The sequence below is a fragment of the Myotis nattereri genome, assembly GCF_964212035.1.
Source record: "Myotis nattereri genome assembly, chromosome: 8".
Taxonomy (NCBI): Eukaryota; Metazoa; Chordata; class Mammalia; order Chiroptera; family Vespertilionidae; genus Myotis; species Myotis nattereri.
Window position 1 is genome coordinate 93,636,794 of NC_138083.1, and position 13,141 is coordinate 93,649,934.

A 13,141-nucleotide genomic window follows, 5' to 3' on the forward strand; every position below is an offset into this window, starting at 1 on the left:
CCCCTCGGGCTGCGTGCTTCCTAACCAGGGTCGCTGATGGCCTTTTTCGGAGATGAGGACAAAGGGCTTCGCTAGCACAGCCGCTTGTGTTTCCAGGAAGTGGGCCTCCCAGTGGCAGCGGGTGACGCTGGGCCGGCAGCGAGATGCCTGTGCAGCCAGTGTCCGTCTATCAAACCCGTGTTCCCGCACAGCCGCCCACTCCCCCGCATGGCACGGAGTGCGGAGTGGAGGACCGGCCGCAGGGCCTCCACACGCCCTGGGGCAGCCTCGCATTGGTCCCCTCTGGAAGCTCAGGGTTGAGTTAGTTTGGCTCCTTTGGTGTTTTTTCCAAAAGGGAAGGCAGCCCTAGCCGACTCCAGCACAACTCACAGCCGGAGCGCCAGTCTTCAGGCGGCCTCGCGGCATTTGCATCCCCCTCACTGCGCCATGTGATCAATAACCTGTCTTTTATTGGCTCGCAGAGGTGGCCTGTGATTGATTAGCTTCGCCACTCCTGATTGGTCCTGTTTATTCACGGAGAAGAGGTACTGTAAGCTTGCCTTCGCCGCCACGTGGCTTTATGCGACTGTCGAGCGCTCTCCGTGCTATAGACATACTGACAAGGGAGACGAGAAGTGACCTGAGTGTTGGCCCCGGGAGACCAGGAGTCCATCCCACTGCGTAGTTTTGGCCGTAACTTCCTGTTCACGTCTGTCCTGTCAGCCGGTGCTCCAGCAAGCGAGCCTCCCTCTGACCTCTGACCCGCAGCAAGAACCCACTCCAGCGCTGGGAATGGGGGACAGGAGACTCGGCCAGCGGCTGTCTCCTCTCACCCACTTGGGCAGCGTGTCCAGGCTGTTGGATGCTCGGTCTGTTCTCTCTGAAGCAAGGCCGGGGGCCCTGAGTGACGGGAGGCCCTGAGCAGGAGGGGCCACGCGTGACGGGGTGGCTCAGGGTCCCCTGGGCGCGCACCCCACATGTCACACGCCCTTTCAGAGGCTTGGGGTCCTCCAGTCCAGAAACATGGTTTTGAAAAATAGGCTGTCGGTTCTGCATGGAAGGACGTGTGCGTGGACTCGGGCGCACTGAGGCTCGGGGTCCAGCTGGAGTCACTGGGTGGCAGCGTGGCTCTGATCTCCGATGCGGGGGAGTGATTTTCCATAGGAGTGTGCGTGTGCGCGCGAGCGTGTGTGTGTGTGTGTGTGTGTGTGTGTGTGTGTGGGTGACAACAACTTTCCCCAGGCCGGGACTCCAGCAAACCGTGTCCACTTCACCCTGGTCCTTGCTTTCTCTCTTGAGGACCAACGTTAAGAGAGAGAAAATGTTTTACATTTGTTTTCAAAAACTCGGGTGAGTCTGAAATGCGCACCCACACCAATGGGAGCTGTCCCAGGGCGCCCAGGACCAGCCTCCACTGCGACCAGGAAGGGACGCGGACGGCTCAGTCACACCCGGCCAGGCGGGCTTCGCGAGGGGCACATTTGCCCCTCCCCCAGGACTGATGTTCAGCGCTCTTCCAGGGGCAGGGGCCGCGTGCAGGAGTGAGGGGCCGCGTGCAGGAGCAGGGGGCCGTGTGGCTAGGGGCCCGGGTGAACCCGCCATCAGAGGGAGAAACATCAGGTGCAGCCTTCGCTCTCCTCTCGTCGGCTGCACAGCTCCCCGGGAGCAGCTCTCTGCCCTGGCCAGCTCCCTCTGTGTTGTGGCTGGTTTGCATGTGCGTCTCAAGTGCCAGGCGGTTTAATGAAGTTATTCTTTTATAAATTTTGCAACACGGAAGCAGGCACGAGGGCTTTGAATTAGAGTAAGTGCCACTTCTGGCTGGCGGTACCTTGGAGGGCTGATTAGCACACGGCCTCCCGCCGCGACCTCTCTGCTCGCCGCGTGGCTGCGCAGGCCTGTTTACCGCGCACCTTGGAATCTGCAGGCGTGTGCACCGCGCCCGCTGCTGGCCTCGCTCAGTCACAGCCGCCCTTCCTCCAGAATCGGGTTAAACACTTCACGTTAAAGAGTGGTTTTCACAATTCTGTTGCTCTATGGTAATGAACTGAAATTAATCTGGAGGAGCAAATCGTCTAAGGATGGGAGGTTGTGATTACTCTCACCATAGATACTGCACATCTTCGGGCGGGGGAGCGAAGGGCGGTCTCTCGGGAGCTCTGTGCCCCATGAGGATGAGCAGACTGTCCTACGGAGACCTGGGAGCCAGGCCAGAGAAGGCGCTGGGCCGTGGGGGGAGGAACCAGTGTGTGTTTTTTTTAATACATATTGTTATTGATTTCTGAGCAGAAGAAAGAGGGAGAAAGAGATAGAAACATCAGTGATGAGTCATGAATCAACTGCCTCCTGCTCGGCTGGGGATGGAGCCCGCAACCCGGGCATGTGCCCTGACTGGGAATCGAACCCTGAGCGCCTGGTTCATAGGTCAGTGCTCAACCACTGAGCCAAGTGTGGGTTTCCGAGACCAGGAAAGGTTGTTCGCTGCAGGGTGCAGAGAGGGGGCAGCTGGGCCGTTTTCAGACCCGAAGGTTTCTGAGCAAGAGGAGCAGATGGACGAGAGAGAATGCAGATCCTCGGTAGACCTGACCCGTGTCCACACAGGACATGAGATGCACGTACCATCCTGATCTCTGTTTGCTGTGTGAGTGGCTGATCCAGTGGCTTCGGGACGGGAGGCAGGCGACTGTTAAAGGGAATGGAGACTTTTGAGGGCACACACAACACGCAGGCACGGGGAGAGGAGAGCGGGCAGGAAAGGCACCAAACGGGAGTGGGAGGTTTTTCTCCTGTCGCCAAACCCGGACTTTTCTTTTTTTTTCTTAGGTGAGAGAGCAGAGCCCAAGTAGGATTGGGTTTTGAGATATTTGCATTTTCAGTAGGACTGTCTTAGAATTCGAAACAAGGGCTGCTTGGGGCTTCTTCTAATAATTGCATTTTCCACATAGAAATGTGAGCCCTGTCGGAAAGTCAAAGGCAAGCACCAGGGGTTTTACCTGTAGAACCCATGCACGTATGTGACTCCACCTCTCACAGCACACGCACACACCGGCCTCCGTGCAGGCGTGGGTGTGCACAGGTGCGCACGCACCTCACACTCACACAGGGTAAGTGGGCTGTCATTCATGCACGGACCTTCCCATCCTACCCTTTCTGTGTGTGTTTTCTGAAGCCCAGGCCCTGGTACACAAGCATTTGGCGGCTGATGCTGGAGAAAGGCGTTTTTTCTGCTCTTGATAGTTTATTACTGTGATTTGACCTCATAGAGAGTGTGACAGTGTTTTTAATGAAAGAAATAATACACTGCAAGGAAGTGGCTTTTTCTTTTCCTTTTTTTCTCTTTGCTTTTTGCCCTAGTTCAATAAACGACTTTTCATAATCATAGGAGTTTTCTTGAAGGGCATCCTTGTCCATATCAAGGAAAAGCAGAGTCCTCCCTCCTTCCTCCTCCCTCTGAAGGTTACCATTTGAATATAAATGACAGGGCCCTTGCTTCTCCCATTCTAATCAGGTGACCTTTCATATCGAGTGGTACAGAGTTTAAGTCCTAGGCCTGCAAGTCAGTTTCTAAATCAATGCCTGGCTCCCAAGGCGTTTAGGCACAGACCTCTCCATTTCCGTGGATCTCAAAACCAGACGTGAAATAAAAAGTATGGCAGGTGGGGTCTTGCAGCAGGGGTCACAACCCAACTGAGTGCAAGGTCTAGGGCCAAGTAATAGAAATATGGGCACCCTCACTAACTCAGTCCTTTTATATATATACTAGAGGCCCGGTGCACAAAAATTTGTGCACTCAGGGGGGTCCCTCATCCCGGCCTGTGCTCTCTCACAAGTCTGGGACCCCTTGGGGGATGTCCACCTGCTGGCTTAGGCCTGCTCCCCTTCTGGCAGCCCAGGAGCCCTCGGGGGATGTCCACTTGCCAGCGGGGAGCAGGCCTAAACTGCAGTCGGACATCCTTAGCGCTGCTGAGGAGGCAGGAGAGGCTCCCGCCACCACCACCGTGCTGGCAGCCGTCAGCCTGGCTTGTGGCTGAGCAGAGCTCCCCCTGTGGGAGCACACTGACCACCAGGGGCAGCTCCTGCATTGAGCATCTGCCCCCTGGTGGTCAGTGTGTGTCATAGTGACCAGTCATTCCCAGTCTTTCTGCTGTTAGGGTCAGTTTGCATATTACCCTTTTATTATATAGGATAGAGGCCTGGTGCACGGGTGGGGGCCGGCTGGTTTGCCCTGAAGGGTGTCCTGGATCAGGGTGGGGGTCCCGCTGGGGTGCCTGGCCAGCCTGGGTGAGGGGCTGAGGGCCGTTTTCAGGCTGGCCACACCCCCTTCAGGGTGGGGGGTCCTGCTGGGGTGCCTGGCCAGCCTGAGTGAGGGGCTGATGGCTGTTTCTAGGCTGGCCAAGTCCCCCAGCAGGGACCCTCACCCCATGGGGGATTGGCCAGCCAGGGTGAGGAGCTGAGGGCCGTTTTCAGGCTGGCCACAGCTGTGGGCTGGAAGCAGGTATCTGGAATTTATTTATCTTATATAATTGAAACTTTGTAGCCTTGAATGGAGCTCAGGGCTGGCAGGGCAGGCGGGAAGCTTGGCTTCCTCCATTGCAGGAGACAACCCAAGCCTCCTGCTCACTCCAGCTCCATGGCCGCCGCCATCTTGGTAGGGTTAATTTGCATATTCACTCCTGATTGGCTTGTGGGTGTAGTGGAGGTACAGTCAACTTGCATGTTTCTCTTTTATTATGTTAGATTGATTTCAGAGAGGAAGGGAGAGGGAGAAATAGAAACATCAATGATGAGAGAGAACCAGTGATCAGCTGCCTCCTGCACGCCCCTTACTGGGGATGGAGCTCATAACCCGGGCATGGGCCCTGACTGGGAATCGAACCATGACCTCCTGGTTCGTAGGTCGACACTCAACCACTGAGCCACGGTGGCTGGGCAGCTCAATCCTTTCTTAAAGATTCTGGGATTCAGGAACTAAAAGAAGGGGGTGGGCAGGAAATGCGTCATGTTTGCAAGAGGACATGGCTGAGCAGTGGTCAGGCTGGGCTCCTGTTGCTGCTGTACTCACTACGCAGCTGTGACGTAAGTAGCAGAAGTGTGTTCAGCTGCGCTGCCTGCGAAGGGGGTTGGACTATGGCTGGAGCATCCCGAGTTTGTGTGAGCACCCAGAGCCGGCAGAGAGGACATTTATATTCGTCCGTGATAAACACGCGTGTCAGACAAGCCTTCTTGTCCTCCCACAGATGCCTGTACCATTAAGGTACTGAAATCAGGGCCCAGAGAAGGGGCACTGCTCGAGAATGAAACTGGAAGGAGGCTGTTCTTCACCTTGCGTACAGATGTTCCGTTTAGAGCGCCAGTGTGATAAGTTAAACATCGCAGGGGATGAGCGCCTAGCCGCCCCAGGCGCATGGACACGTCTGTCTAAGAGGCATGGCCTTCACCCCTGAGCACCTACGAGACCGTGGGGCCTGTGACAGCCTCCTCCCACGCTGTGCCGGCCCTGCAACTCCAGGTCTCAGCGCCGTCTCCAGCCCCCGCCTCGCTCTCACTTCTCCTGACCTTGTACATAGTTTGATTTAAAATTTCTGTTGGTTCCTTGCCTGTTCACGGGTAGCTCAATGGATTGTTTTCTGTTAAAAACAAACTTCATACTTTTAATATACTTTTCTTTTTAAAAAACATATTTTTATTGATTTCAGAGAGGAAATTGGGGAGAGAGAGAGAAACATCAGTGATGAGAGAGAATCATGGATCGGCTGCCTCCTGCACACCCCCCACTGGGATGGAGCTCGCAAACCAGGTATGTGCTCTGACCGGGAATCGAACTGTGACCTCCTGGTTCATAGGTCAATGCTCAACCACTCAGCCACACCAGCCAGGCTAATATATTTTTCAATGTCCATTTTGCTCTTTTCTAATTCGGCCCTTTTTCCCTCCATGTTGTAGGTGGGGAAGGGTCTGGTCAGTTACAAAAGGGAAATGGTCAAGCCTGTCAGGTGTGCAGAGCAGACAGGGGTCGGCCAGCTGGTGCCTGAGGCTGTCCTACGCAGCCCTGACCGACCGCCGCTCTCATGGACCGCCTCTGTTCAGGGGTGGGGCTGGGAGGTAAGAGCTGCTGAGTGAGTGGACGTTTCTGGGAGACTCAGCTCTTCACACGAGCAATGCCATTGACCACGCATCTCCAGGAATCCTCCCCGCAGTTTGACAGCTGCCCACTCTCACCCACTGAGCCTGCACTTTCAAACGCCTGCAGTCCAGGTCGGTGCCGTGACAGACAGCCCTTTAGCTCCCTTTTGTAAGTGACAGGGGAGCTACCTCTTAGACCGAAGCCTGAGTCATGCACCGAAGCAGGACACAGCCAGCTCCCTGTGCTCTAGAACTCGGACGCAGTGGCCCTCCGTCGGGGTGCGTTTCCCCACGGGTGGCCATGTCTGGGGACATTTCCGGTTGTCACAGGGGAGGCACCACTGGCACGTGGTTGGCAGAGGCCAGAGAGAGGTGCTGTGGAACCAACAGTGCCCAGGCCGGCTCCCAGGTCAGAGCACCTAGCCCCAGGGTGGGGATCCTTTCTGCTGCCAGAGGCCATGTGGGTATTCATGACATCACAGGCCATGCACAATCATCAGCTTAAAATTAGCTGCTGTACAAAAATAAACATGGTCCTGCTACAGTGGGTCAAACATTTCACTCACTCCCCCTAATGCCATGGCAGGGCCAGACCAAAGGATTTCTCGGGCCTCATGCGGCCCTCGGGCTAGACATTCCCCACCGGTCTAGCCCAGCATGTCAGCGGTGTTGAGGTTGGGAAGCCCCCTCGTCAGAAAGCCTGCTGCCATTGAGGAACTCATGCAGCCGCTGGATGGCATGATTGTTGTCAAACGACGAAGAAGTAGCTCCCTGCCCTGAGCTGGGGGGCTGCGGAGACGCCTCTCTCTCTCCACGTCGGCGTCTGAGCTTGTGAGCACGCCAGTGTCCCTTCGCTTCATGGTCTCTCACACCCGCTTCTCTCGGCTACTCCGCGCCAACGTCCAGAGAGCAGCAGCCACGTCGTCCGTGAGGGTGAGTGGGCGTGCGATCGTCTCCTGGGGTTGTGCAGTGGACGCCGCGTCGCCAGCACCATTACAACCGGCCTGCAGTCTGCACCGCTCCGACCATGCTGCTCCAGCGAGGGGCCAGCCACAACCTCGTGGTCCTTGTCCGTCTCTAAATCGTGTTTCCCTCTTCACCTCCGATGAAGCCGTTGCATCTGTCGCTTTAATGTGGCTCAGTGTCGCCCAGAAAATGCTTGGAGGTGGCGGGCCGCGCCCACGTGAACAGCTAAATGTCAACAGAAAAGGCGTCAGTGTCTCTGTAAGTCACGGTGATGCCATTACCAGGAGAAAAAGTAGAAGGGGAAATTCTGTCAGCGCAACCACGATCAGCGCAACCACGATCAGCGCAACACCCGAGGCTCTAGGAGGGGGCAGACAGGCTCAGAAATGCCACGTCGGAGGGAGCAGAATCCCATTTCCTAGCAAATCGGCGGCGTGAGATTAGAGGCAGCTCCTCTGGCTGTGGGTACCCGTTACTGAGCGTGTCCCTCGGCTCTCAGCACGTGAGGGAACACTCCCTCCTGCCTTCTAGAGAAGGTCCCTGAAATGAGACACACCTGACACACAGGCCCGTTTCCACGTCTGCGTTCCTGTGTCCGCCAGCTAAGGGCCATGCACACACAGGACCTAGGATTTCTCCAGCCAGGAAGTGTGTCGTTCAGTGGATAATAGAAACTTCTGGTGGCACGATGGGGTCTGGTTGGTACTCTCGGATGATTTGGGTCTTTGGTGTCATTTTTAGACTATTCCTCACTCTCGTGCTCCCAGCTCTGTGGCTGCTCACGGTTAATTCATTTAAAACGCGGCCTTATCTCTGCACTTGTGTGGGCTTTGGGAACGTCAGTGTATTACACCCCATCTCCTTCACCTGATTAAGATGTGGAAAGGCAGCCCTTTGCGTGTGACGGTTCTTTAACGCGGGGTGGAGGGGAGTAGGGGGCTGGCCGAGCATCCTGTCCCCATGAGCTCAGGACACCTTTAAAACCATTTCACCCGCCAAGGAAGTGGGGCATGAAAGAGAAAGAGGATGGAAATGTAAAAATCTTGATTAGAAAGTATAATTTAATAGAACACGTATTGAACCAAATGTATTGATTCATGTGGGAGATATAGTACTTCCATTGATTCAACCCAGAGATTTAGTACTAAGAGCTCTGAGCCAAAACGCTGGTGCTGATGGCTGCAGAGTCCGCGTGACGCTGGCCTTGAGAATGTCTCCACAGAGGAATTCCTCGGGCCTGGAGGGCCGGCGGCTGCGGCCCTGTCTGTCCGCCATCCCGAGAGCCGTGCTCTGTGCTCAGAGCTGTGCCGAGCCTTCCTCATTCCCGCCCAGCGACTGTCCTTAGGGGCCGCGGGCTTTGTGTCAATATTCTCACATTTTAAGTCACGTACAGGCTGTGCTTCTGGGAATGGGAAGGAGCCGGCTGGACTGGTAATGGTCCGCGCTCATTAATACCGGCGGCCGCGCTGTCCTCCCCTGCCCACCGCGGGCGGCTCGGCCTCGGGGACCCCGCAGACACATTTGAAGAAGCTGCGTGGCAGGCGGGAGACGAAGCGCAGGACTCCAGGCGTCTCCTAAGTCAGCGCGATGCCCGGGCGCGGGTGACCTCATGGGCAACCAAGATGCAGGTCAAAGACTGATGCCCCGGCCGGTGGCAAACCGCTGCTTTCGTTTGGGGGAAAGAAATCACACAGAAAGTAAAAAAGCAGACGAGCTTTCAGGATGGCGGGCGATGTGGAGCCCCGCTCGCAGCCGGAGCTGCGCCTGTGGGTGCCCTGGACGGCGCTTCAGAGCAAGGGGCGCGCACACTGCCCCTGGCGTTCACAGATACAGGTCCAACCCCGCGATCGAGGGAAGGGCCCTCGAATCCGTTAATCAGTGATGATGGATGGCGAATGTTGGCGTTACTTCCACGAAAGGAAAAACAGGCTGCCTAGCTGTCACCATCTGCTGGAGGCAGAGCCCGTTCATCTCTGCGCCCCCCCCCCCCCCCCATCGCTGCAGAGCCACATTGTCTGCCATTTCACCGGGTTGGAAAACATCTCATTTAAACTGAATGCAACTGCAGTTCAAACCGACATGCTAATGGCCTGGTGAATTACTGCAAAGCTTGTGTGGGGTGTTTTTTTCTGTTCCTTTTTAAACCAGCCTGCTGGCTCTTTTCCTTCGTTTTTAAAAGCTTGTCAGAATGTGTTTGAGACAAAGAGCTATACATAGACAAGTCCTGGTAAAAAATGATTAACATCTCTGAATCAACAGATCTCACAAAACTCCCATTCAGATGCCGTTTTTATTAGCTTTATTGCCGTGGCTACTTAACATTTTGCCGATGCCAAGGGAGGGTTACCAAGCACAGACCAGACGTGGCCTCTGCCAAGGGATCGGACAGTCTAGCAGGACGCGGGAAGGTGGGGACTTCATTTTTCCATCCTGGAAGGCAGACCCCCCTCCCCCGGGGCCTCCCCACACCCCCTCCACCCCACCTGGGCTTCCCTCCAAAGCTTAGCTTCATCATGGCGATCGAGGCACAAATTCACATCAAGATGGAAGGGAAGTGGGGTCGCTTGGCCAAGGTGAACGATTTCAGGGGATCACGGGGTTTTGCTTTTCTTTAAAAATATTTTGCTTGGATTGCCTTTTAAATAGGATTAAGCCGTTTGACCAGTAAATGTGGTCAGCTCTCCGAATGGTGGGGCTGAATTAATCATCGGTGAGCGTGCCAAGCCCGAAATGAGAATTCCAGGCCTGGAAAATGAAAGGCCGCTCATTTTAAAAATACAGCGCTGGAAGGGACTTCTGACAGCCCCGTCTGTTTTTCAGCTTTCTGCGTTTCGTCTCACACGTGAGGAGGGAGGAGAGGCGCACACTCCTTCCTTCCACAGGCCTGGCCGCACGGGCCGTGTGGGGACCTCTTCCTATGGCCTCGCACCTCGACGGAGCTGCTTGTCAGCTGGACGGTGTGCTGTGGACTCGATTTCTTTTTTTAACACAAGCCCCCCTCATGTAAAACAACTGTTCGTCACTGGGATTAATGGTTTGCAGTTTTCGGTTCCTTAGAGGTGAGGTCTCCAAAGATGCCTTTTTGCAGAATCGACGGCTCCCTGCAGGTTGCGGGAGTTTTCTCTTCTGCTTCCTCTTCTGTCATCGCCCCCCACCCCCACCCCCGCCCGGATGTTCTCCTCGATTATGTAAAACACTTCTCCTTCATTGGAACAGATACTTTTTCTCATAACTTGTCATTGCATTAACGTGCTTTGGGGACTGAATTGCCGTGTAAAATGGTGAGATTACCCACACTTTGTTCTAGTGCACGATTTCCTGTGGATCTGAAGAGCAGGACGCCCCTGGCAGGCTGCTGGCCGGTGGCCGGGCCGCCTGTCCTCCTGCCACGCTGGCGCTGCGTGACTCGGACCCCCGCTCTGTGGCCTGGCCACCGCCAGAGGGAGGGCGCCGCACAGAGCGACCCTCTCTCCATGCTTCTCTGGCCTACTGTCCCCTCCCACTGGCTTCTTGTCTCCCCTTTTAGAGAAATGATGTCTGTGCCGGCCGGCCTGGCTCAGGGCTGAGCGTCAGCCTACAAACGATCCTGGTCACGGATCGATTCACGGTCAGGGCACAGGCCCGGGGTGTGGGCCGATCCCCAGTGGGAGGAGTGCAGGAGGCAGCCAATCAGTGATTCTCTCATAATTGATGTTTCTCTCTCTCTCTCTCCCTTCTACCCTGAAAAAAATTAAAAAAAAAAATAATAAAGAAATGATGTGTGTGATTCTCAGAACACCAAGCGCAGAGAGGGCCTGTGAGGGACCCTCCGGGCTTCCCCTCCTCGTGGAAAGGGCCTGCGGTGAAGCTAGACACACCCTCTCCGTCCTCTCCAGCCCGAGCAGCCAGCCACTGGCCGCGGGGCTGGCCGCCCACGCCTGCCGCCTTCCAAGGGTGACTCGGGGTACGGGCTGGGGGGGCACATCATCTTCAGAGTGCAGACACGCATGAGGACTGGGGTTCTTTCCTGTCAGTGCTCATTATGTGCCCATTTCCCAGGACCCTCTAGGACTGTGCCCCTTTCCACCGTGAGCGTCCCTGCCAGCGGACTCTAGACCCTGCTCCGAGCGAGTGCACGGACGCCCTACCCCCCCGACCCCCCCCCCCCCCCCGCAGGCCAGTCGGGCGGTCCAGTGGCCTCTCTGATGTGGGAGGAAGTTCACCCGGAAAGGGGACCTGCTGTGCAAGGGGGAGGAAAGGACCACACAGGCTGCGGCAGCTGGGGTGGGGCAGCGGCTATGGCTGCCTCCAGGTGCCCCGCAGCCTGGGGTGGCGTGGCCCTGCCCGCCTGCAGGGGGCACTGGAGAACCCGCTGTCCTTCTGTCCCTGGCTGGCCAGGCAGCTTTTGCCTTTAAAGCAGTGGTTCTCAACCTTCTGGTCCTTTAAATACAGTTCCTCATGTTGTGATCCAACCATAACATTATTTTCGTTGCTACTTCGTAACTGTCATGTTGCTACTGTGATGAACCGTCATGTAAATATCTGATACGCGGATCGTCTCAGGCGACCCCTGTGAAAGGGTCGTTCGACCGCCAAAGGGATCGCGACCCACAGGTTGAGAACCGCTGCTTTAAAGCTTCTATCCAGGGACAGACAGAGCCCTGGTGTGGACACGCCCACCACCCAGGCGATTGGACGAGCATCGGTAATCTCTGGGGAGGTGTGCCGACAAGGAGAACTGTCCACGTGGTGCTACCTGGGCTTTGAAAACGGGGGTGCTTCAATGAGAGGAGATGCAGGAGGCGGGGGTGCTCTGGGAAGGGGTGGTGGGGGACAGAGAAGAGGAAAGATAGGGCCAGTCACTCGCCTCCCTGGTGGGCCCTGGTGCTGCCCGCCCTCCCAGCGGGCGCGAGGGGTAGGAAGCAGGTGCAGTCAGGCCACGGGCAGCCATTCACCCGGTGTGAACACCTCTTTCCTGGCGCCATGAATCGAGCAGCAGCGTGGACACGTGGCCTGATGGAAACGCAGCACTGACGATCCCCCCTCTCTCTCTCTCTCTCTCTCGTTCCAGAATCACACGATGACCCAGCACAGCAGTTAGTGGGAGCGCGGTCGGTGGAGACTTCCTTCTGAGGCACAAAAAGGGAACATGTTTCACTCTTTGCACGACCCCCTCCTTGTTCATGTATATTATTCAGAGCATTGTATTGTACCATGAACTTGTATTACCCCAACGCTGGATGTTCATGTGTGTGAGCCTGGGAGCACCGGATAGACCCTCTGTACATAGAGTGCTGCACATGTATGATGTCGTCGGAAACTAACTCGGTCTTGCGAAGACGAGTGGACTTGGGCCCTGTTCAGGCAAGAGAGGAAAAGCCTGAGCTTAAGAGGACGTGTTTTCAGGGCAGGCCGAGGCCGACACCTGCGTTACACGGGAGGCCGCGGTGGGGCTTGCTGCCGTGGACACGGAAGCCCAGACTCTCTCTTTTTGGTAAATCAGCACTAAATCCGAGACTATTTTTTCATTGCGAAGATTCTGCGAGCCATGAAGAGACGTTCTCACAGAGAGCCCACCGCCGACACGGCCCGTCTATATATTTGTACGCCTTGCCCTGTGACCGGTAGCATCGCCATATATGCAATAGTTGTCATGTAGACTGTCAGCGAGTTTTTCCCGGAGACGTTTGAGGCTCTGAGTGTTCAAGGTTTCCCGTATGATTTCTCTCAGCCAAACGCCTGAATCGGTTGGACTAACCTGTATGTTACTGTTACTCATGTTTACTCCGCGCCCTGGACCTGGAGATGACTGGAATTGTTTTCCAAGAGGAAATAAATTCAGTTTACCGTTCGGTCTGAGTGCATGTGTGTGGTTTCTTGTTCTAGTGACTCTCCCATTTGGAAAAACAGGGCATTGCCAGCGCCCTGGGAAATGGAATCTGCTCGGAGCATATCTGGGCCTAAGCTCAGTCCTGTTTAAATTAACCTTTCAGGTGGGCCCGGTGCAGCCCGGAGGGCGTCTGTCCGTGGGGCAGAGCAGGGACGAGGCCCAGGTGCCAGGTGCGTCGGCCTCCCAGTGTGACTGCACCAGGCCACA

General features: G+C 55.9%; 1 protein-coding gene across 1 annotated transcript in view; it reads left to right on the forward strand.

The window, feature by feature from the left end:
* LOC308523068 (zinc finger protein 521) overlaps nucleotides 1-12,897 on the forward strand; it is a gene marked incomplete at its 5' end in the record, with an annotated part of 152,263 nt that extends 139,366 nt beyond the window's left edge. Inside the window, one exon of the mRNA XM_081096729.1 lies at nucleotides 12,116-12,897. Within this exon, the coding sequence (XP_080952855.1) occupies nucleotides 12,116-12,145 (30 nt within the window). The 3' untranslated portion in view covers nucleotides 12,146-12,897. The remainder of the gene's footprint in view (nucleotides 1-12,115) is intronic.
* Nucleotides 12,898-13,141: the final 244 nt, after the last annotated feature.